General features: G+C 43.5%; 1 protein-coding gene across 2 annotated transcripts in view; it reads left to right on the top strand.

The window, feature by feature from the left end:
* Positions 1–20,343: 20,343 nt before the first annotated feature.
* NINJ2 (ninjurin 2) overlaps positions 20,344–22,498 on the top strand; it is a 46,099-nt gene continuing 43,944 nt past the window's right edge. The window contains exon 1 of one of the 2 annotated variants that reach the window (XM_048299965.1): positions 20,344–20,625. In XM_048299965.1, coding sequence (XP_048155922.1) covers positions 20,593–20,625 — 33 coding nt within the window. In that variant the 5' untranslated portion in view covers positions 20,344–20,592. The remainder of the gene's footprint in view (positions 20,626–22,498) is intronic. The other variant, XM_048299964.1, reaches the window with a different exon arrangement.

Raw genomic sequence — 22,498 nt, 5'->3', positions numbered from 1 at the left:
GAAGGGAGAGGTGAACTGAGTGTATTTGGTAACTGGAAAGCTGTCTGTTTCATTTTCATGCCTGTGGTACTACCTCAATGTGGACAACCAACTGTCACAAAGAGTTAATGACTGACTCCAATGCAAAACATCAGCCTCTCCGAACTAACTGAGATACACAAGAACTCATCAAGTAGCCTCAAATAGAGCAGAATGGAAATTAATAGTTCAACTGCCTTTAAGATGTGACAAAATGTTTTTAAAAGTATTTCAATAACATGTGTGTGTATGTATATATATATGAGACACCTCTATTTTAATGTCTTTCTCTGAGAAACAGCTCGCTCAATTTATCTGCCTCTGATACCACCACAGTGGTTCTGCTGTTTCAATCCTGAAACATCAGTCTTTTAAAATGTTTCTGTTTCATTTTCTCATTTTCTGGAAACAACTTCCCCTTCTCGTCCACAAACTATGAACTGCCACTGATTGCTGGAAAGCAAGGACATTGCCTTCTGGGGGCACAAGAAAGTGTGTTTTACGTCACAGGAAAACCAGACTATGAGGTATTGTAGGAGCAATGTCTTTCTGCTCAGACAACTCCTCAACTGCCCTAGGTCAGGACAAAGCCTCAGGAAACAGGTATATTTAGATACAGTCATGGCTGCAAAACTTGCAGCTACACAAAGATAAGGTAGACAGATTTTCTACAGCACTACCAATATAAAGGAAAAATTACTAAAACTCCTGGAGGAGCCAGAGTAATTTCCTGTAGTTCACTCCATCTGCTTTGAGATGCAGTGCTGAACTTCTCTGGGTGCCTGGAACCTGAACCATAAGCTGTTTACTCCCAGCACCTTCTTCCTCCTCGCCAGCAGCCTCTCCACTGTGCTGGAGACAGGCACACAAACATGCATCGTCAGGACCCCAATCTGCAAACACTTCAGCTGGGAAACAGCACTTAGTCCTATGAACAGTCCATTGACATTTTACATTGCACACAGCAGCAAGTGTCTGAAGATCAGGTTCTTAGTGATTATGTGATTTACAGGTACATCACTTCAGGGTCAAAACAATGCCGGACATAGAAAGGCAAGTAATTCTGGTCTCTCTTAAAGTAGTAAAAATCCCCCAAATCAAACACCAGTACCTAGAATTAGATCCACAATCAAGTGACAGAGATTACACAACATTCATTACAAGGTTTGCCAGGATTTTCCAGCAGAAAAGACCCAGAAGGAAATATAGATCTACTCATTAGGACTTCTAATATCACAGAGAGTAAATTACTTTTTAAAAACATCTTGCATTACAGGGAATATTCAATCTCAGGGGAAACAACCAGTCTCTCAGCAGCTCACACTTTTGGCAGCAGCCCAAGATAGCATGAGGCGCAAATCACACAAATGCCTGAGTTTGTGTAAATTCTGTGCTCAACATCTGCACGAGCTTTCTTCCTAACTGTAAAAAAATCCTAGTGCATGTGTGTTTCTTTGTCCGAAATTCAAACATCATATATGTTATTAGACACATCAGAAAAATTATGATTGTTCCTGATCTGAATCTTTTGTCCCCTCACTCTACCAGATACGTAACACCCCATGTGACTGATCATGTATTGACAGTCAATTAAAACCAACAAAAAACAACAAAAAGAAGGCCAATCACAATGCTGTGATTTACCTCCTTTAAGGGACTAATTTCTGTTAACTTAATTAAATTAATTTAAAAGGCCTAATTTCTGTTAAAATGTAGGTGTTATTACCATGCAGGAGGTATTGAGGACTAGAAATGTGATTATTTGGGCATTACAACAATCTATAGATATTTAAAGCATTTAACCCCAGAGAGGGTTAATGTAACACAGGAAAGTAACATTAGAACTACTAGGGTGAATCGTTGAATGGAAAAATGGACAAGTTGAATATATTTGAATGTGGAATAATGTCCCAATAAGACAGAGCTGATACTGAATTACTTGACATTGTTTCCGCGACAATCCCTGAAGAGCATTCAAAATCTACTGTGTTAAAACATGCAAAATGAGAGATGCATTAGCACATGAAATTGATTACTTATGCAAGCTGTTATAACAGAGTTCATCACCCTGATTTTAAGAGTAATGAGTTCATCATTGTCAGTAAAATGCATCACTAGAAATACTTGGTTGAGGAAAAAATACCCACTCTGAATATAGACATTTTCTTGGTCATCCACCCCTCTTGTTTCAAAACCAAGACATACACCCTCTTCAGCGCCTGTAAAACTGGTAGCACCTGTACACCACGCCAGGATATTAAGCTGTTCATATCATTTTATCAATGCTCTTGAGATCTCTGTACAGGAGTGAGTAGTAACCACCACTTGGTGTGGTTTCTGACCTGCTTGTTAGCAGCTCAGCCAACTCAGCTGGCTGGTTCAGAGTTTTTAAAAATGCAAGCTGACAACAATATGCTCTAAATGTTGGACTAAGCAATTTCAGAGTGCATGTTTAGCTTACTGTCTTGATTCCTTTTCTTTCATGTTTGCTTGGTAAGAAAGAAATATTCTTGCCTTATAAAAGCTGATCATAGACAGACAAACAGCATTTATCTGTATTTATTTACCTGTACTACACAATACATGCTCTATTTGCACGGGGAACACGCTTAGTCTGGACACATGATATTGGGAATGCTAGAATCCTAACACAATCCTAACTACATGCTGTTTGAATCCCATTAATCCCTCCCAAAGTAAGCCAAAAATTGTATTTGGGAGTTTTCCTTGTCAAATCTTCTGTTACCACTCAGAAATTTACTTGTGGATTTTGAGAACCTTATACTTGCTCGGGATCACTAACTGCTTCCCCCCAAAGGGAGTTCTGTACAAGCAGGATTTTGAGAGGACCAACATAAAGCCCTTCAGAGAGAGGTACAGTTGAGTAGGAAGTTCTGATATGTCTGCCCAAGAGCAAAGTAGGAGAAATGCAGCTGTCAGATTTCTGGGGCATTGTGAATTCAGGAGGAAAATTAAGTACTAAGGCAGCAGGTAGGAAAAAAAAAAGGTTACAAGCCCATTCATAAAGTCTCTGGTTTTTATAGTACAAATAGACATCACCAGTGACAGTACATGCTGGATCAGACCAGTCAGAAGGACAGGCAAGTGCTGTAGGCAGACCACAGCACATTTTTGTGACGTCATGAGAGAGAAACAAGAACTTAGCTGAACACAAATAACTCACATTTCCTTCAGTCAGTTTTAAGCTTCAGTCTCAAAACTACTTCACACTTAGCTGTGTGAAGTTCTCCCACTAATCCATTCGACCCTGTCCCTTCTCTCTGGTCCTCAAGTAGTTCACTCCTTATTTAGATTATTGAGACACACAGTACTTCTCTCTTAGCCATCTATGGATTGTTTTCCTACCTGAATCCCAGATTGCACAATGGGTATGATTGCTGCTTACCTAATGTTTGTTATAAATCCTGTGACAGCATTTTTTCCTTGCTGCTCCACAAGAGGAAATAGCATTTTATTTGAAATGCTGTGCTGAGTGTCAACATGAGAGGCGTTTTAAAAGAGCTGAGAAGTATGCTGTCAGGGAAATGTTTCCAGGCCTACCTTCCCTCCCACATCCAACTGTGTTGAAATAATCAAATGCTATACCACTTGTACTTGGGAAGAGGATGACTAACAGCAGCTAATTACTGCTCAATCTGTTGCCCTCAGCAGCTATTGGTCTGAATCACACCCCCTGGCACTGAGGGGCACAGTTTGTGGTGAGGTGCTCTGGAGGCACCTTAATTTTTGGGGTCTTCCTTAGGAGGCAGCAACTGTGACAAGAACTGCTCATATTAAGATCCTATCACAGAAACTGCTGCCACCACGCCTGACTCAGCAGTGGCCTGAACACCCTCTGGGTGAGCCTCTCTGGGTCAGCCCTGTCCTGCTGGGGCCCTGGACCAGCCAATGTCACACTGCATGGGAAGGAGAAGGTGGTCACAAATTTCTTCCTGCTCCATCCTTCTGCAGCAGAGACTGAACCTAGCTCAGTGGTACTGGATATTAGCTCCTGCTTTCTTCCCAGTTTGCTGCTGCAGTAGCAAAGAGTTGGCAGAGGGCCTTCTGTATCACATTTGATCTGTTGACACTTGCAGCAGTGCTGGACTCCAACACTGTGGGAGTTTCCGTCTGGAGAAATATGGTAGCCCTTCCTGCCTCCTCATTCCACTCCCTACGGAAAACCTCCCTTTTGTTTTCCCAAATTCTGGGCCAAATAAAATATACCAAAATAACACTAGAGACACAGAAGGAATCTCTTGCCTCAAACTTGGCCTCGGAGCAATACATGCAACCATTAGTTGTCTCACAAGTGAAGTCATGTGAGTGGAATCCAGGCAGGGTTTCACCAGCAGGGACTGCAGGTTTGCCCTGGCTGCTCTGCAGACAGATACCCCCTTGTTTGTGGTGGCCAGAATGACCACTTACTCTGCTTTCATGCCAGGAGAATCCAGCATTATACTCTTCAGCTGGTTAATTTAAAGCTCTCTAGGAAAGCAGGGACAGAAGGTCTTGAACTGTGGTGGTGTAGCTGCCTGCTGGCCAACACGCTGTCACATTTCACCGTTGCACGGAGAAGAGGCAGGAAAGCAATGCTTTTATCAGAGTTGTTACAGTTCCTGCCTCATTCCTGAAGCTTTTCATTATTTCAGGAATATTCTCCTGAGTAATCATGCAATTCTGCTGCACTCATATAATGTATTCAACACCTGACACCTGAGCCAGAGGCTGACTTTCTATAGCATAACCCACCTGCACAAAGGAACCAGTATTACCCTGTCTATGCAGAGCACAGCTCTGTTATAGGGAGCCTTGTACATGTGGGACAGCCAGCTCTGCTCAGAGATGCTCCAGAGCCTCATTTCTTACTTGGGGTTCCTCAGTGTCATTCCAGGCTCAAGCATTACATCATGAAAGAATCTGGGATTTGGCCTAGAGCTGATGATGTCGGATGGTACTGTTCTTTACTTAGAAGTAAGATAAGCATTATTATCAAGCTTCTGTCATCGCTGTCTCACCTGGGGCACCTCTAATGCATCACAGCTCTGCACAGCTAATGGTGCAGTCCCTTTAAGACAAGGGACTCAGTGAAGGTTTCTCTAAAATGTAGCTTCTCTGTTTCTGCTGACATGTGTTTGAAAAGCATACTACTAAGTAAAACCTGTTTAATTTATCCTACCTTGTACAGATTTTCATCCCTGTATGCAATCAGTGTCAAGACAATATGTCTGATGATAATGAATAGCCACACACTGTGTGCTGTAACTTCAATTCTTTTTATGGAGCTTTAATCTCCTCCTGGTTCCATCTGCCTTCTGTTCTAACAAAGGCCATATGGCTCTTCAGAGACACCTATGCGCTGCTTAGGTGGGATGCAAGCGGCTGCAGTGGCACTTGCTCCTCTGAGGAAGTTTCCATTTCAGGTATGGGCTGAGAATGGGGTCCCTGACAGGTTGTGGACACTTCTAGGATACACGGACTGAAGGACCAAAAGGGATCCTCACCACAGCCTGCCTGGACACCCTGTTTAACCTGTGCTGTGGAATGACACCTGCTCTCCTCTCCTACATGTAAGCCTAACCGGCTGAACCACATGAGAATTGGAGAGGCATTCAGTACCTAAACAAGGTCCCGAAGATGCCCCTCTGCAACTTGTCTCCAGCCTAGCATGGAGAACGCCAAGTCAGCTAGTACAGACCGCAAGGCAATTTATACCAAATAAAGTGCTCAGCCTCCATTTCCTCCTCCTTTCTCTTATCTTCCTCTCCTCATCTGGTTCTGGTCTACTGTTTTCAGATGCAAATTGCTTGTAAAAATGTATATACCGAATATTTTATCTTAGAAAGAAGTTCTCGCTAATGGTCTAGCAGCTTCTCAACAGCAGCACTATTTGACAGATATTCAGGAAAGAACTTTATGCCTCTAGCTAGGCATTCACACTTGACTATAATGTGCTCTCACCTTTATATGGAAACACTTCAGGGCTGAGAATGAGACCTTTATTCATGGATATAGCAGACACAGCAACCGCCTCTAGATCACAGCAATTCATGAAGTGTGCTCTGGGTATCTACAGAGACTTCAAGGTAACAATTGCACGAATGTTCATAGGATCATGGGTCAAGTAACAAGAAGAATAACATTATTTAAAAAATAAAATAATAAAATGTGTGAGGATTCCAGCACTAGTCCACTTTTCCTGCTGTACAAGTCCTCCTCCTCTTACCTAACTTCCTCTTGTATGAACTCCAGGTTTCCTCAATTAATTCCTGACAAACAGCCTTGCTCTGGCTTTTGTGTCCTATGCTCCCCATTCTTTACATTTTTCTTATAGATGTTGTGGCTGAGATTTTCCACTTTTTTTGCTTCCTTTTATCACATTCCCTTGCTCTTGCACCCAGCTCCTCCTGGTTAACTGGTTCTCCACCTCTGTCTGCCTTCCCATCCTGCCTTCCCACCTTGGGTGTCATCAGCACCTGCCCTGTGCTCTGAGCCTGCAAAGCCTCCATCAGTGGAGACCTTTGAGAACAGGTTAGACTCACATTTACCAGAAATAGCGTGAGTACAGTTCATTCTGCCTTCGGGCAGGAAACCAATTAAAGGACTTACTGAGGCCCCTTCCAGACCTGCATCTGATTCTATTATCCTTCGCATTAGTGGCAGAGCAGTAATGGAGCCACACTTCTTGGCACAAACATTTCCAAGCGATTGTTATCTTGGACTCTTGGGCTTGCAGCTGGAGATCCCCTTCTGGCTGCCTGCAGGGGAGCACAGGCTGCAGCCAGTGCCAGGACTCAGCCTTGCCATTTTGGCTTCAGCAATGACTCAAACATCCCAGATTCGTATTTCCATAAGGTTATCAAATTACACTCATTTTCAGTTATTCTGTGTTCTACAAATATAATGACCATAGATACTTCTTACTAAAATTCTGATTATATTTGTATGTGTCTTTTTAGGTAATTCTGCAGGTAACGCAGGCAGCACACAACACTCCACAGTACATCCTGAAAGCATTTGGAGTATAAGTACTCTTTCAATCAGCTGATGAGTTCGTTGTCAGGTGTGCAGGTAGGATATCCCTGTTAAGCAATTCAGCTCTTTCAAAATTATTAATTTTCTCTTGTATTAAATTCCTTGGTTTATAAAGAGTAAAAAAAAATTGCTTTACGGCATGTTGAAACATTCTAGAATGAATGCCCCATTATACCCATCCAGCTGCAAATTGCTGTTATCTGTTCAGAACAATTAGCCTATTATACATCCTCTCAAAACCTGATACCAGCCCATCATCTTGGAGCCCGAAGTATAAAGCCATCCACTAACTTCCTCATACTTTGGATCAGCCGGCAAAAACAGCTCGGTGTTCCAGCATCCTTCTCCATAGGGTTGCTCATTATCAGCTATCAGCTTTTGTGATAACAGTTCCACACCGAGCACAAAGAAGAAGCCAAAGGGTTCGCCTGTGGTTTTCTATTATTTTAAGCGCTTTGGACTGAACTTACATCAATATTGTTACTGGTGTACTTAAAATAATAGTCGAAAGAATAGATGACTGGAAAAAGGTGAGGTGGTTTGGGGAGGAGGAGGAAATACCAATGCTGCTGGAAAAACAACTTTTTTTTAAAAACAGTGTTTCAGTGAGGCAGGTCTTACAACAAGCACCACTGACTTCTATGGAGTTGCTCCTAAATTGTACTGAAAGAACAGAGGAGAGAGTAGAAATTTTATGGAGGTATGAACCAGTTAAAATATACAAAACATTTCAAACAAAATGGATCTTTGAAACAATTAGGAGTTTTCAGAACTCTGGTACAGACCGTCCAAAGCTCAAAGGCTTTCAGGCTTGTGCAACCCTCTGAAGTAAATCCATGGAGCTCACTGGGCAGAGAACTCATAAAAAGCATTTTCAAAATCAAGGGCCTGACTACTATATAGTTTCCTTGGAAAATTAGGCTGTCCCTCTGCTGTTTGCCAGTTTTTAGTCACCTGTAAATCACAGCATGATGTCTACTTGTGGGTCATAGCAATTAATTTCATTTCTTTCTGCCTATTCCTTTAAAGTACTCCTGGCTAGCTGTTAGTCTGAGAGGGAATTTGTAAGTGTAAAACACGATTTGTTTTTTTTTTTTTTACTTGTGCTCCATATTGTTTCCTTACATTCCTTTTCTGTGGTTCAGTTTTCTCATTGTTTTTATTATCCTTTGGATCTCTGCTTTGCTGGAATACAGGAGCACCTCAGACAGATACAGTAAGGCATGGACAAAAAGCCCGTGAAAATAAAATCTTGTGATGTGAATAGAACTTCTCTTTTTCTTCCCGTTGCTTCCAAAGAAAAGCTAATTGCTGTCACACCCAGCTCCACACTGAAACAGCACACAGCAGGCTGCTCATACCAACAGGGATGCTCCATCTCCCAGCGCTGCTGGTGGCACCATCCCTCTCTGGGTACAAGGTCTCCACCCCTGTCTGCTTCAGGGCTATTGAAAGGTAAAGGTTTAGGTGGGGGCTGGCAGAAGGACACGCTGTCCTTTTCCCCCGGCTGCTGCTCGGAGCAGGGCGTGCTGGCCCTCTAAGAGCTGGCAGAAGCAGCTGGTCCAGCTCTGTAATGACAAGTGCACAGGTGTTGGGAATTTGCCCAAGGGCATGGGTCCCAGATGAGGGATGCAAACGGGGAGGAGGAGATGCAGTGCTTCGGAGGGGGATGGACACAGAGACAGGCCAACACAAAGGCAGCCCTTTCCCTGGGGTATCCAACAGGGACTGCCTGTCTGGGCAGAAGCACGACAGGGATTTTTCCTGTTTGGTGGGTTGAATTGTTCCTCGCCTTTGATTCGTTATGGGGAAAAAAGCTTAAATTGAGATGCTCTCAGGCGAGTGCCCAGGGTGGTCATTATCATAAGCTGGCAGGAGGCAAGACTGTCCTGTGATGGTAAAGAGCCGGAACTTCCCTCTATCAGCACCTTTCCATCCAAGCTGCTTGTAAAGCTATTCTGCTTTCTTCCCCCCATCTTCACCTTCCTGGCTGAGGGATGCACACTGCCAGCAGCCCTGAGTGATGAGGGAAAACATCTGGTGCTGATGTTCCAAACTGGGGAACAGGCAGTGAAGGCCCAGAGCCTCTGTCTGCAGGTGACCTGGATAAAATACCAGTTTCCAAGGATGCTGGTTTCATTCAGGCAGCAAGTGCTGTCTGACAGGAAAAATTCCTTTCTATACCAGTTTTAGAAGAAGAAGAAGTACTCTTCAAACAGTAATTCTACTATAATGAGAAGGAAAAAAACCCCAAGCAAGTCAGGATGAAGTTTGATATTTATAAATTGTGGATTTTGGAATCCTGGTTCAGGCATCCAAAAGCAAGATGGTTGCTAACTCATAATCCCCAGTATGCTTTCGATTTGCTATGGATTATATTTTGGGAGAGACTGCGATTCTCTTTTGCCTTAGCTTGAGGTAAGCTTGTAACTCCTACGGGATGGGCAGTCACAGATGCCTGGTGTAATTGGTTATCCTCGTCAGCACTTACACAGGACTGGAGAAGTTTGTGAGAAATGCTTTGTTATCATATTTCTTTGCTTCTACTGCACAGGGGTGGTTTTTTTGTAAAAATTATAACAAACCAAACCACTCTTCATATTAGTTAATGGGCACAGAAAAAAGAATTCCTGTGGGAGGAAATTTTTTTCTAGCATAACGATAGATTTCACTAGGAAAAAATTCTATTTATTCCAAAATAAACTGTTAGCATTCTAAGCCATTTCTGTGGGGTTCTATCTATGATAATCTAATCAGGACTATTTTTAGAACACCAGTGCATAATAATATTAGGCAGCACTGATCTCTGAGACAATTTGAGACTCCCAGTCGAGCTAGAGATGTGTACCATAAAAAGCCCCATCACAGATTTGCCCCTTTGTTACAGAGGCTGCCAGACAGATCAAGGACTTAAAGGGCCTGCCATTTGAAGTCTCTGCAGTTTGAAGATGTACTGTCAGGGATCAGTATGGAGAAGGCTTTTGTTCTGCTGCTAGAGTAAGTGTTTGTAGATGAAAGGAGAACGCCTGCGCCTGGGCCATCAACCTGACACTTTTCAAGACATGAAATTCACTTAGAACTAAGCATGGGATGGTGGACTGAAAAATAACATATATTTGTTTTTCCTTTGCTTACTACTTTGAGGAGCATCCCAATCACTTCCTAAAGGAATACTGAATGCTGATACATAATTAACCTACCGGGATGGAGGATTTACAGCATAAAGAGCAGACGTTTGAAATGGCACAAGCAGAGTTCTGGGGCTACCTTATAGTAATTGGGGATGTTTCCGTTACTTTCAGTGTGTTTTGATCAAGCCCTTAGAACTTCTGGAGGAGAGGTATTTGGTCATCTGGGAAAAAGATCTGTGTCACAGAACCATCACAGCAGTAGGTTTTTTTAAACATGAACACAGGTATGGTGTGGTCTCTTATTCCTTGAACAACCCCCTCAGATCCCAGGTGAAGTACACAGGGTAAGACAGTGAAAACAGGAAGTATTTTAAAGTCCACAGAGATTACTTTGATTTTTTAATGTCTTTGACACCTTTAACTTATGCAAAGGTATGTAGTAATCTAATTTCTTTTGTAACCCTGCAAAACTGAATATGAAAAGAGGAGAAAGGGTGAGTCACTGTAAATCTTCAGCTTATGTTAGATTGTCAACACACCTGGCCTTCTCACTTTAGCCATCACCCAGAGCCCCCACACACTCCTGCCCAGGACTGACTGACTTTATGCTGTATCCTCTGCTCAGAGATCTCCAAGCACCTAATGTTGTTCACCACCTGATTATTTACTGTAGACACAGAGAGCACTTGGCTCATCATTGCAATTCAGCCCCCTCTGGGATGAGAGACAGTGTTTTAGGCAGAGAGCAAGGATTACATGAGGGATCTAAGAATAAAGTACTGAATATCATGTTTTTAATGAGACTAGGAGGGAATTCTAGACAGAGATAAACGAAGAGATTTACAAAGAAAGTGACACAGAATTTAACTGACACAGTTAGTTAAATCCCTGATTTTACTTCTGAGCTTAAAGCACCACCACATAAAACATTGCCTACTAAATAACACGTTGGAGATTGGCTCAGGGGAAAGTGCTGCCAACACTGTTTTCTAATATTTTTAGGAGAAAAAGGACTGACCCTGTCTGCATTTTGAGTACCTTGTGAGAAGAACTTGTGCCCAGAGAAGCAGACATAATGGATGACTGTACAGATGTAATCCCACCAGTTGGTGTCTACCACAAGGGCTCTGCTTTCTGCCAGAAGATGAGTCAATTATGGATCCCTGGGAATCCAGGCTGGTATCAAGCACAGCACCTTTTCCTCCTCTCTTCTGTCCTGGCAGCCCGTGCTTCGTGGCTGAGCTAGGATGGACACGCTTAGACATACCAATACTTTTATTCATGCACATACAGGGAAAGGTTTGATCTTGCTCCCGTTGCTAGATTTCAGTGGGGTTTAGTGGGTGCAGCAGAAAGAGACTCACTGGAGAAGATGCTGGCACCATTTGTACCAGCATTAATTTGAGGTGAATTTCTGACATCGAGTGCCCTGCTCCAAATATATTGCAGTTTAACTGAGAACAAAACGTTACTCTAAAGTACTAAATTTACTGTTGCTGCTTGCATGAGAAAACAATTCTCTGTAACTTCCATGATCAGTGAACATGCCTCAGACCTTTGAACCAGATGACTTTGTGAGTAGCTGGATACAGCAGCCAAGTCTCATGTTCAAGCACAAAATAATGCAGGTGATCCCAGGCAGCCTCAGCTTCCCTGTGCTCACAGGGCTTGGCTGTGCAGGCTGAGGAGCAGATGGGTTGTTTGGTCACATTACTCATTCAGCTAAAGCTTAGCACTTTGTTTAATGCTTTGCTGTCTAAGATTGGAGCACTCTGCAGATTTGAACCTGTTCTTCCTACTACATCAAAGGAATCTGGATACTGGGCCAGATTTGGATCTCCCACCAGTTTTAACTGGTATAAACTATGTGAAACTGGTAACTGAACTATCTGAACAACTATATTACTTAAGATCTTCAAGCACCTAATGTGAGCATTAAGCAAGTAGTGAAAAAGCAGTAAAGCCCATAATACTTTGAAACCAGTCAGTAATATAGAGATTGAAATATTTTAAGAGTGATTTGAAATCCAAAACTTTTACAAAATAATATTAAGCATCAGTCATTGTACGAGCTAATACCGAGCATAATGCAATGATCCTGTTAAGTACTTAGGCCAGGAAGGTTTTACAGCTTCATTTCCCAGTGGTAATCAGAAACAGTCCTGTAGAAATAAGTGCAGTTATACTGGTGGAAAAGCCCAGAATTCAGACTACGGAGCAAAAGGAGATCATGTGTTGTTTAGTGAATCGCTGCAATCTCTTTTTTTGCCACATTCCCTCATCGCACAAGCACATCTGGTGCTTTAGGAACATTGTATTCAACAGTGGTAAAAGGACACTAGGGCCAAGAATAACAAATGAAAAATGAAAACACTGGGCCTAATGCTGATCTCATATGGGTGTAAATCAGAGGGATTCCAGCAAAGCCTTTGGAACCACCCCAGTGAAATACTTATTCAGGATCAAAACTGTACAGACCAGTGATTTTCAGGCCTGAAATTCTTCCATTCCATTGGGAAAATTTATTGCAAAATATCTTTAAAAGAGCTTCTCACAAATATCACAAATGCTGAGGAAGTGACAAAGTACAGCAGAAAGGCTCTAGTAGCTCTTGTGTCTGCACCAAGCAAGGTAAAATACTTGCCAAGCCAGATTAAACACAAGTATTTGATTTGCAATTTGCAGCACAAAAAATGGAGTTTGACCGCAAATAAATATATATTTTGCAGGTAGTTACTGGATCAGTACATGTTTGCTCCTAAGCCCTTGAAAGACAGAGAAAGTCTCTCCACTGACTGCAGGGTGGGTTGTCCTCAGTAACACAACCTTCTGAATAATATACATTACTGCACTTTGTATTTCTGGTCCTGACCTGAGGCACTGCCATAACCACAACACTTGTAACACTTGGCAATTTAACTAAATAGAATGTCTTAAAAACATAAACAAATCCCAGCTGCTTGTTGACAAAATCGTTTGAAGACACCGGACTTTAAAAACTCTCAGTCCCCATTTGTTGTAGGCAAATCCTAGAAGGGAGGAAAAATGCGTGCATAAAGAAAACCACTTTTGAGCCTGAAAAATTCTGTTTGCCCTTGGAACCCCAGAGTAAAAACCCAAAAGTACATTCAAGACACAAATCCAATAACTGCATTGAATTTCCTAATCCCACCTTCCACCATAAAATCCCAACTATTTTGCCTCGTTGCTGTACACTTCTCAGAGCTAGATCACATCAAATTAGAACCATTGTAAAAACATGGGTCTTCCTCGTCCTGGAGACATGATGCTGAAACATTAGTAAACGTGTTGGTCATTGTCAGGGGCTGCTGGTTTTATCTCATCCCACTGTCCTTGTATTTTTACCCTGTTAAATAACTTCCCTCCTCCCTCCTGTTTCAAACACTGACGGAATCTCCCCCTGCGCTGCTGTCTCCCTTCAGGGCTGCTGTAAAGCTAACTGTAGTCAAGGGGACCTTTTGTGGATTTAAAGGGGCTTTGTAGGAGGTGCTGACTTTAGTTACCCTCCACACGCTTTTCTTTTAAAACATTTATTTGCAAATTACATTTTCACTGTCTTGCAGCCACTGCTGCTTCAGTTGTCTGCAGCTCATCAATACTCTGGGGACAAGGCAGCCCACTGAGAATGATGCTCCAGATCCTGCTGTACAAAATCTCTCCCTATTTTTCTCCGTGTCCCTTTAGGTGAGGATGGCCTTTTAAACTCTACTTTGCCAGAAGTCAGTAAGCTGCTTGCTTTGTAAACAGAGGAATAACCTACTCAGGGTTGCCCCTTGTTTGACTTTGCATTCAATGAACATCAAGCCAAACAGCAGCGAGAATGCCTGACCTTAAAGACTGAAGTTCAGTAAGAAACTCTGAGATCTTGAGGCAAAGGGTTTCATATTACTGACTCCAGTGTCTTTCATTGATTAGACGTTTTACAACTGATAGTGGCTTTCAAGGTTTATTTGGAAACTTTGTCAGGAGGGCAGAGATGGGGGAAGGGAGAGAGTTAGCAAGGCTGAGGGTTTCTTTTGTATTTAGTGTATGGCATTAGGACGGGAATAAACAAAGGTGGCAGAAGGGAATGCCATTAACATACTATTTCCAGATTTACCCCTCGGCTTACTGCTGGGTCAGTTCTCTGTGGCTGTGGGTAGAGAGATGGGGGTGAACACTGGAAGGAGGGAGGGTGCAAGAGAAGGAATCTGGGAATTGTTCACTGCAGAGGACTTATTCCCTTCCTGCTTTCAAAATGCTTTCAACTCCAGCTGAAGCACATCAGAGCGACCCGAATATTATGAATTAGTCTGTGTGAACACCCCAGTTGTGTTCAAGCTTCACATTCTAGGTCCTTGGTAAAATGTCATACAGGTGAAATGCCACATAGGGAACCAGGCAGATTTGTTCACAGCATGCAAAATGTGCTCACAGGAAGGTCTGCTGCCAGGGTCAGAGTCAGGGAAGACTTGGTTCCAGCAAAAAGGGGGAAGAGACAAAGAGTCTTATTTTGCCCAGTTCGCAAGGGCCAGATTCAGAGACTTTCAGAAGAAAAGTTAAAGAAGCTTGTAAGAGGGACTCTTAATTAGATGAGTTTTCCAAGATTTATCCTGGAAAATGTCTTTCAAAGCTGCCAGGCACAGCAAGGCTGGGGCTGAGGCCAAACTCAGATATGGACCAAGGCTGCAAGCACTGAAGTCAGTAGAAATATCCACAAGGAAGTTTAGCTCTCAGCAGGTTTTAGGTTTAGAAGTAGAATGTAAGATGTTTTGGTAATCACCTGAGAACTCAGGAGAGAAGTCTGTGGTAGGGCTCACTGAAAGATCATGCAACGTTAACAATGATCATGTAACGGGGGGCTGTGTGTGTGCAGGGGGGCACATGTGCGTGCCTCCTGACCCACTGTGTTGAAAGAGTTTCAAGTATCAGTCTGTCTCGAGCTAAGGAGACAAAAAGAGAGCGTGAAGCAACCTGTAATTTCTGTAGGCTGTGGCTGAGCTGCTAAAGAGAGGGGGTGTGTGTTGGAATGCACATAACCCTTTTCTAACCTCTCACACCTTCCCGTGTTGAAGATAAGGCTTGACATGGGAGTTATTTGTCCACTCAAGCTCTCAAAGAGCTCAAGAAACTGCCAGTCAGGCTGTAGTCAAACTAAACTCTCTGTTTCTGGAGTGATATCTTCTGCCAGGGTTAATTAATATTCCTAACCTACCTTTCCAGTGCAAATTTTTGACTAAGGGAGAAAAAAATCTAATAGTCTAGCAACCAGGAAAGAACACTGAGGCTTAAGAAGCTATCCTCCAAACGGCACAAATCCTTCCTTTGTGAGACAAAGCAAGCCTGGGCTGCTAGGATTTCTGGGAATCATCAATAGTCAGCTACGTGAGCTTCAGGAGGTGACCTTGGGCTCCTTACAACCTGATCCACCTTTATTCTCACTCTGGCTGTGGTTTACCACAACATTTTAAAAAGCTGAAGAGTGCTAAAAGAATTTTTCTTGTCTAGGATCTTTCAGGCCTTCTGGAGGAAAATAGTGATTTTCTCTCAAGGACAAACAGAAAACTCCTACTCAGTCAGACCCCACAAAAATTACAGTCTATGCTCCAGACTCCCATTATCAATCCAAATACACAAAAGATTATTCCTCTATTATCTCTCTCACCTGCACTCCTATGACCACTTTCACCTGTGCTAATGCAGACTCCCAGCAGTCCAAAACTCTCTGATAATTTAACAGGAAAGGGTTCAGATAGCAACAACAGCACTCAGAGACCTATGAAATATAACCTATGAGGAGACGGCAAAAGAATTTTTGTTTTCTTAAATACAGAGAAGACTGAACAGAGACATGATAACAGTCCTCAAAAATGTAAACGGCTGTAGCAAAGAGGAAGGAAATAATCTCTTCTCTCCCACGTGGAGAGGATAAGAATAACAGGCTAAAATTGCAGCAGGGACTTTTTTTTATTAAGTATCAGCAAAACCGCTTGTAACTGTTAGAATGGTGTTACTGAAGCACTGGGGTAGGTTGCCTTGGAAATCAACATGTCTGGAGCACTTCCAAAGCAGGCTGGATCAACATCTGTGGGTACCACAAGCACTCCACTCTCTTGGAGCTGGAGAAGGAACAGGTGACTCTTTAATATCTTTTCTAGCCTTGCTTTCATAAAATTTAACGATTCATTGGAGAAGTACGTGCTCATTTATCACCCTCTGGGAGAATTTTAGAAGTGCTACTTGCACGTGTGTGTTCCTTGCCTCCAGAGGCTTCCTTGAGATTATGACTCTTCTAAACACTAGGCTGTTCTCTGTGGCTCTCTCCTATAAAAGGTGAAGCTGGCCTGGCCAACCCGCAGCTATCACCCTACCAGTAATTAAAAGGACTAATATTCCTAAGGAAACTACAGAAAATGGGCCTTTGCCTACCTGGTCACTTGCCTTCACTTTTGCAGTAGCATGCACTACAGTTTAGCTGAGCTTTGCTCCTCCACCAGTGAAACACAGAAAATAGGACCTGGGACAAGAAGGGTTTGCAGGGGCAGTCCCTGCTGTCACAGGCAGCTGTAGCAGGTAATCCTTGTGGCAAGCTCAGCAAACTCCATCCCCAGTCTGGTTCACTTGCTTGTCCTTGCTACTCTCACTGGCTGGTTTCTTCAGAACATCAGCACTTAGGCAGCCAAGAACCTTCCTCTACTTTCTAACCCAGCATTTTTTCTTGGCCAGTTTATCAATCAGTTCCTGTGCTACTGCTGCATTTCTATCTCTCTAGAGTTTTCCAGCTCAGTAGCTGGCATCAGTATCCCTCTTGGTTTTCATTCTGTAAGGCTAAACAGGTCAGGCTGTATTCTCATCTTCCCAGGGAGTCAGGTGAAGGCACTCATAGTAGATCAGTAACACTCTTGTCTCCTGAGACAGAGCAGAGGTCACCCAAAATTACAGGGTGGAGAAAGAGCGTCTCAAAACCAAACCCAACCCACTTTTGTAATGCAAGACGAAGGCCTCGGAAGAGTTAAGAAGTGAAGTCACCCTGTTACAGGAGCAGTTGTCCTACAGAAACTGTTGCCATCTTGGACACTCTCTGAAGTGCTGCAACAAAGCTGGGAGAGGAGGGGAGAGCATTTTCTGCGAGGAACTCAGTCTTCAGGAAGCATGGCTGCTTCCTGCGGCCAGCAGTCTCTACTGCAAAGAGCTGAAGCCCACAAACTTCAGCTCTCCTTCCCACGTTGCCTGTCAGAGGCCAGCCCCAGTGGTGGCACCAGCACTGCAGCGCTGTGGTTACACATCCAGCAGCAATGCTGCTGGAACCGGCTTGTCCCCACCCTCCTCCACTCCCAGCTGCTTTTTCCATTTCCCACCGGACACCCTCCCTACTGCCAGTGGAAGTGTTTGCGCAGTTATGCGCGGAACCAGGTCAGGGAGCTGATCCCAGCCAAAAAAATAGCCTGCAACTTTATTTTCCCTTCCAGCTGGAAGAAGTTCTGTCTGGTTTCTTGGGTGGCTGCACAAGCACTTTGGCTGGCATAAGGGAGGGAAGAGGATGGGGGTGGAAATAAGCAACTCTGCCACGCGTGCTCCTCCCAGGCGAAGGTGGCTGATCCACAGAGCCTCCCCTCTGCTCTCAGCTGGCGTGGGCTGATCTCGCAAGGAAAATCATGGACTTGTTTTCCGTCATGCCCCAGATACTCCCCACCCTCCTTTCAAGGAGCACTGCTCTTCCCCTGGCCGTCTCTAGCATGCCATACCAGAAAGACTCTCTAATCAATCAACAGCCACTAGAACAGCCAGGTTTTAAAGGTGTCCCACTTGCCTTATGTTATACAAAGGACTGGAAGAGAGTTCAGGGGCTGTTTAGTCTAAAACTGCTGAGTGCTACTACTCATGTCACACAATCCCTTCTAGAAGCTGGGCTGCATTTTCTGTGCCATAGTCTTTAGACCATTACAATGGTGCATTCTTGCATCATAATTAACAGTTACTGGAAAGATACTTTGAAAAATGTGGTTCTTTGTAATCACAGTTAGAAATTAGTATATCTAAATAACTGTGTTCATTGAGGCACTCCTTTCTTGGGCAGCTATTACAACCCTCTTTAAAACAAACCCACTCCCCTCTCTTCTCACATTTTTTGGCTCTGAGCTTTGCTATTAATGACAGACAAATCATTTCCAAGAGCAATTTTATCATTTGAAGTTTTCTCATTTTAATATGTTTGGCTCCTGCCATTTCCAGGGAGGTTGGTACAGCCATCACCACTAACACACTTTGCAGAAAGCTCCTCTCATGTTGTCCTGGGAGAGGGAAATGAGGACCCCGTTTGATTGAAGGACCTACAAGGATACAGGGGTTGCCGTAAGTTTTGACTGATTTCTGTACGTACTCTCAGGGCATAGTACGAGATTCCTACTCTTTGCAGTACCTCTCTGGAGAGTGTGTTAAAAGAAAAACCTCCTAGTGTGGCATTTAGATATATTCAGAACAAACAGTTTTAAAAAGACATTTCTATATGGCATGCAGTCCTGTCTGAAGTCTGTGCACTGGTAATATTTGTTTATCTTCTAAATGAAATCATAGATACTTCATTCCTGTCTGCCCACCAGAAAATATTTTGTAGTTGGTTTTATGCCTATGTCACATGTAGAAACTCAAAAAACTTTGGCCAGCTTTCATGGGCTGTTTGCTGGAAGCCTGTTCACAAAGGACCTGTACAAGATGAAGTCCTTTGAACTCCCAGGAGTGCCTTAACAAATACTGTTGGCACCCACCCAGTGTAAATTATCTATTAATAAGCAACATGTATTTATTACTTGATCAACCATAACATCTTTTTATAGACTACAGTAAAAAAAAGTAATTTAAAACAGGTAATTATCTATATTAGCATCTGTGCAGCAGTATACTCACAGAGAATTTTAGTTAACATACAGGTTCCTATCAGGACAGCAAGTCAACAGCAGCAGCAGACGGCTGCATTTGGGGTTAAATGCTCTTTATATTAAGGGGGAAAAACGGCAAAAGCCAACAGGTGCTGGAGAGTAGCAATGAGTAACCTCTTTCTCCTCACCTCCACTTTCCTGCAGAATTCAAATAATCACTTCGGTGATAACAAGAGACAGGGGTCTTAATTTTCATTCAAAAGTAGGAACCTTGGTGGTGGCTTTTGATTGTAGCATCAGCCTCATGGTTCCTGATGGGCTTTCAGCCTTAGGCCAAATCCTAAGGATGAAATGAGCTGTATCCTAGCCCTGTTTTCCTGTGTAACACAAGCCCGGTCCCTAAACGCATCTCACTGCTTCAGCTCATATATCTGTAAGTTTGAAAAAAAAGCTGTTTAAGAGGAATGCAGAGAGGTTAAATTCATCAGCACTTTGAAATGAACTTGCAGTACTAAGCACTAGTATTCTCACTGCAAAATGAGGCCTTTTGCTGGGAAGCATCAATGCAACAGGATCGTCTACTGACAGACTTGTCAGCACTTTTAGGCAGGCTGGAGTATTAGAACACGCATTTGGCTGAACTGTTTAAACAGAATATATTCCTCACCATAAATTTTCTATGATACTGTAACTACAGAAATTCTCCTTCAAAAGCCAAACACGCCTACCTGATCTGCAAGTAGCACACAGTAGCACTTTCTCTAAAATCTAGAGAAATATTGCTGATTTTTCTGCCTGAGGAACCCACCAAACAATAATAACAACATGTTTTTCTACACTGTGGCTTGATTCCGGCTGCGCACATTTCCATTCCAGTGTCATTCGTAGTTGTTTTTAACTTCAGCGAAAAGCAAGATTTCATTTCAGCTAAGACCAGACATATCAAATTCAACTAAAAAAAAAGTGTTGGGGAGGGGAAAGGAAGGGCTGGGGAGAAAAATGAGAAGAAGGGACTGTAAAAAGAGTAAAGTGCGAATTTTCTCTGAGCTGTAACACTATCTTAGCAGCAGCAGTTAGCAGGCACAACTTTCTGGACCTCGTTTCTTCACCCCTTAGTGTTTCATCTGTACATTCTGCTGTGTGCTGGGGAGAGAAGGAAGAGATGGGGATGGCTGCTGTGGCCACACAGCCCATGCCAGGAACCTCTTGGTACACTGGCTGCATCACCGTGTCCCTGCCCAAGTGAGCTCATGGGGCTCAGCTGGGCTCGCAGAGGTAGCGCAGACACGCAATGAACACGAGTGTCATGGAAAGTCTAAGAGGGGCACTTGTTCCAGGGCTGCCTGGACAATGAAGAATTGGCTGCCACCCCCTCTCTCACCCCCCAGCCCATGCCAAGGCGGGCGGCCGCCGGCACATGAATAGCAGGTCTGTTCCAGCAGCTGCGTCCTGGTCCAGCACAGAGGGAGTCTCCGGGAGCACAGGGCGCTGCGCTCGCTGCGGCTGCTGGGGAAGAGACCGGGGGCAGGAGGATGGCCTCGGAAAGGGACAACACCAATCCTCGCGTGAGTCCATCTTGGGGAAATACCTGTGGGAGGGAGAAGCGGGGGGTAAGAGCCCCAGTTTGGGGGAAATATCCACTGCTCCTATCATTTGCTCCTCAGCTTTGGCAGCCAATTTCCTTTGAAAACTCAGTTCTGCTTTTTTCCTCTGCTCCCCTTTGAAGAGAAACCAGCGGCAGGATGTCTGCTGTGTTCTGCCAAGAGCAATTATGAGCCTTTTTCCAAAAAAATAAGGGTAAGAAGAGGGACATTACTAAAAAGAGATGCTTTTTAGGGAAGGAGGGGCAGCAGAGGAAGAGATTAGCCTTCAGCCCTCAGAAGGAGGCAGCACATACTCTACAAGCTGCATAAGTCTGATCTGTCCCTCATCTCACAAAGCCTTCCTCTGTTTGGCAGAAAGTACTCTCAATCTGGAGAGGAGAAAAGGAAATAAATACAGCAAATACTGAGGGAGTGCAGAGGCCAAGGTTTCCTATGTAGGGTTTATAGAGAAACAAAACTTCTTGGTGAAGCTCTTTCAGTTCTCTGTGTTCCTATTCTGAGTGTTTGTATTTTTTAAGAAGGGTGTTTCTTATGCGCAGCGTGCGTTCTCGGAAAGGGCAACTACCCAAGGGTTTGGAAAAAAGAGACTGTTAGAGATGAAATGGAATCAAAAGCCCAGATCACAAAGACCCATCAAACCTTAGAAGGTCAAGTCCAGATCTGCACTTCAGACAACTGTGGAGAAGGGAAGAATATGAAGCATTGCCTAGGGCACAGCTTCCAGCCCTGAGTAGGTGGCATCAGGGTCCAAATTTTGCAGATGATTTTTCTGTCTGAAATGGTCTCAATCATCCTTAGACTTGGCAGTGGGGAAGTTTATCTGGGGTCACAACTTTTATTTCTTCGGCCTGCGTCAAAGAAATTAAGATGGTAAGATTTGTGCCCTTGGAAATAATCAGGACCATTATCCTTAACTAGAAAGAAGGACTGAGACTCTCCAAACCTGCAGAATCTATCTCCACTGAGATATGAGGTGCAGAGCAGCTTTTGAAGGCCTGGGAGTAGCTATGCTCAATAATAGACACAATAAGTGAGGAGGATGAACAGTTGGTGAAAATGTACTTTATTAAGGACTGGCAGAGATAAAGGTTAGTCTTTCCTAGAACCAGACAATAAGGGGAAAAATATAGATGTCATTAAGCCAGGAACTAGTGGTAAAGAGAGGACAAGAAAATTATGCTAAACAAAAAGGTCAAATTAACACTTGTATATTAAATCGCTCAATGGAAAGTTTCAGGTTTATCATGAAGTCCAGGTATAATAGATGAAAAAAATCAGCTTCACTGATTAAAAGTCTCATAAACTACTGAAAAATCTGGGGTTTGAAGTTTTCTCTTTCAACCCATCTTGAGGTTAAGTGAAGAGCCAAAAGTGATCACCAGCATCATCGGCCTTTACAATACTCAGAGAAGTAAGCCCAGAAGGTCAAAGGTTCCTTGAGTTGCCAGACTGAAAAGAACATCCTATCTGTTTCTAGAGCAGGGAGGTGTAGAGCGTGCACCGCTACACAGACTGCCCCAAGAATAACTGTGCTGCCAAGATTTTCTTTGTGACGCCTCCCAGGGAAGTCAGCAGGCAGTACAAAACCCAGGTGAAGGCACACAGACTCCTGCACACTTGTGATCAGGAAATACACAGTGCCAGGGGAGGCAGTGTCACCCACTGGTGTGATGGATAAAACCCCTTAACCAAACGAACGTAGTTTGGTTCGGACTCCAAAGGATGTAAAGGCCTGAGCTGCAAATGGAGCAAGAGCAACTCTGGTTTCAATCTGCTCTCTGAAAACCCACAAAGGAGCAGAGTTGACCCAGTGAGCATCGAGGCATGAGCTTGG

The sequence above is a fragment of the Corvus hawaiiensis genome, chromosome 4 (genome assembly GCF_020740725.1).
Source record: "Corvus hawaiiensis isolate bCorHaw1 chromosome 4, bCorHaw1.pri.cur, whole genome shotgun sequence".
Lineage (NCBI taxonomy): Eukaryota > Metazoa > Chordata > Aves > Passeriformes > Corvidae > Corvus > Corvus hawaiiensis.
The sequence above is the reverse complement of the archived record's forward strand: the minus strand, read 5'-3'. Positions and strand labels throughout refer to the sequence as shown.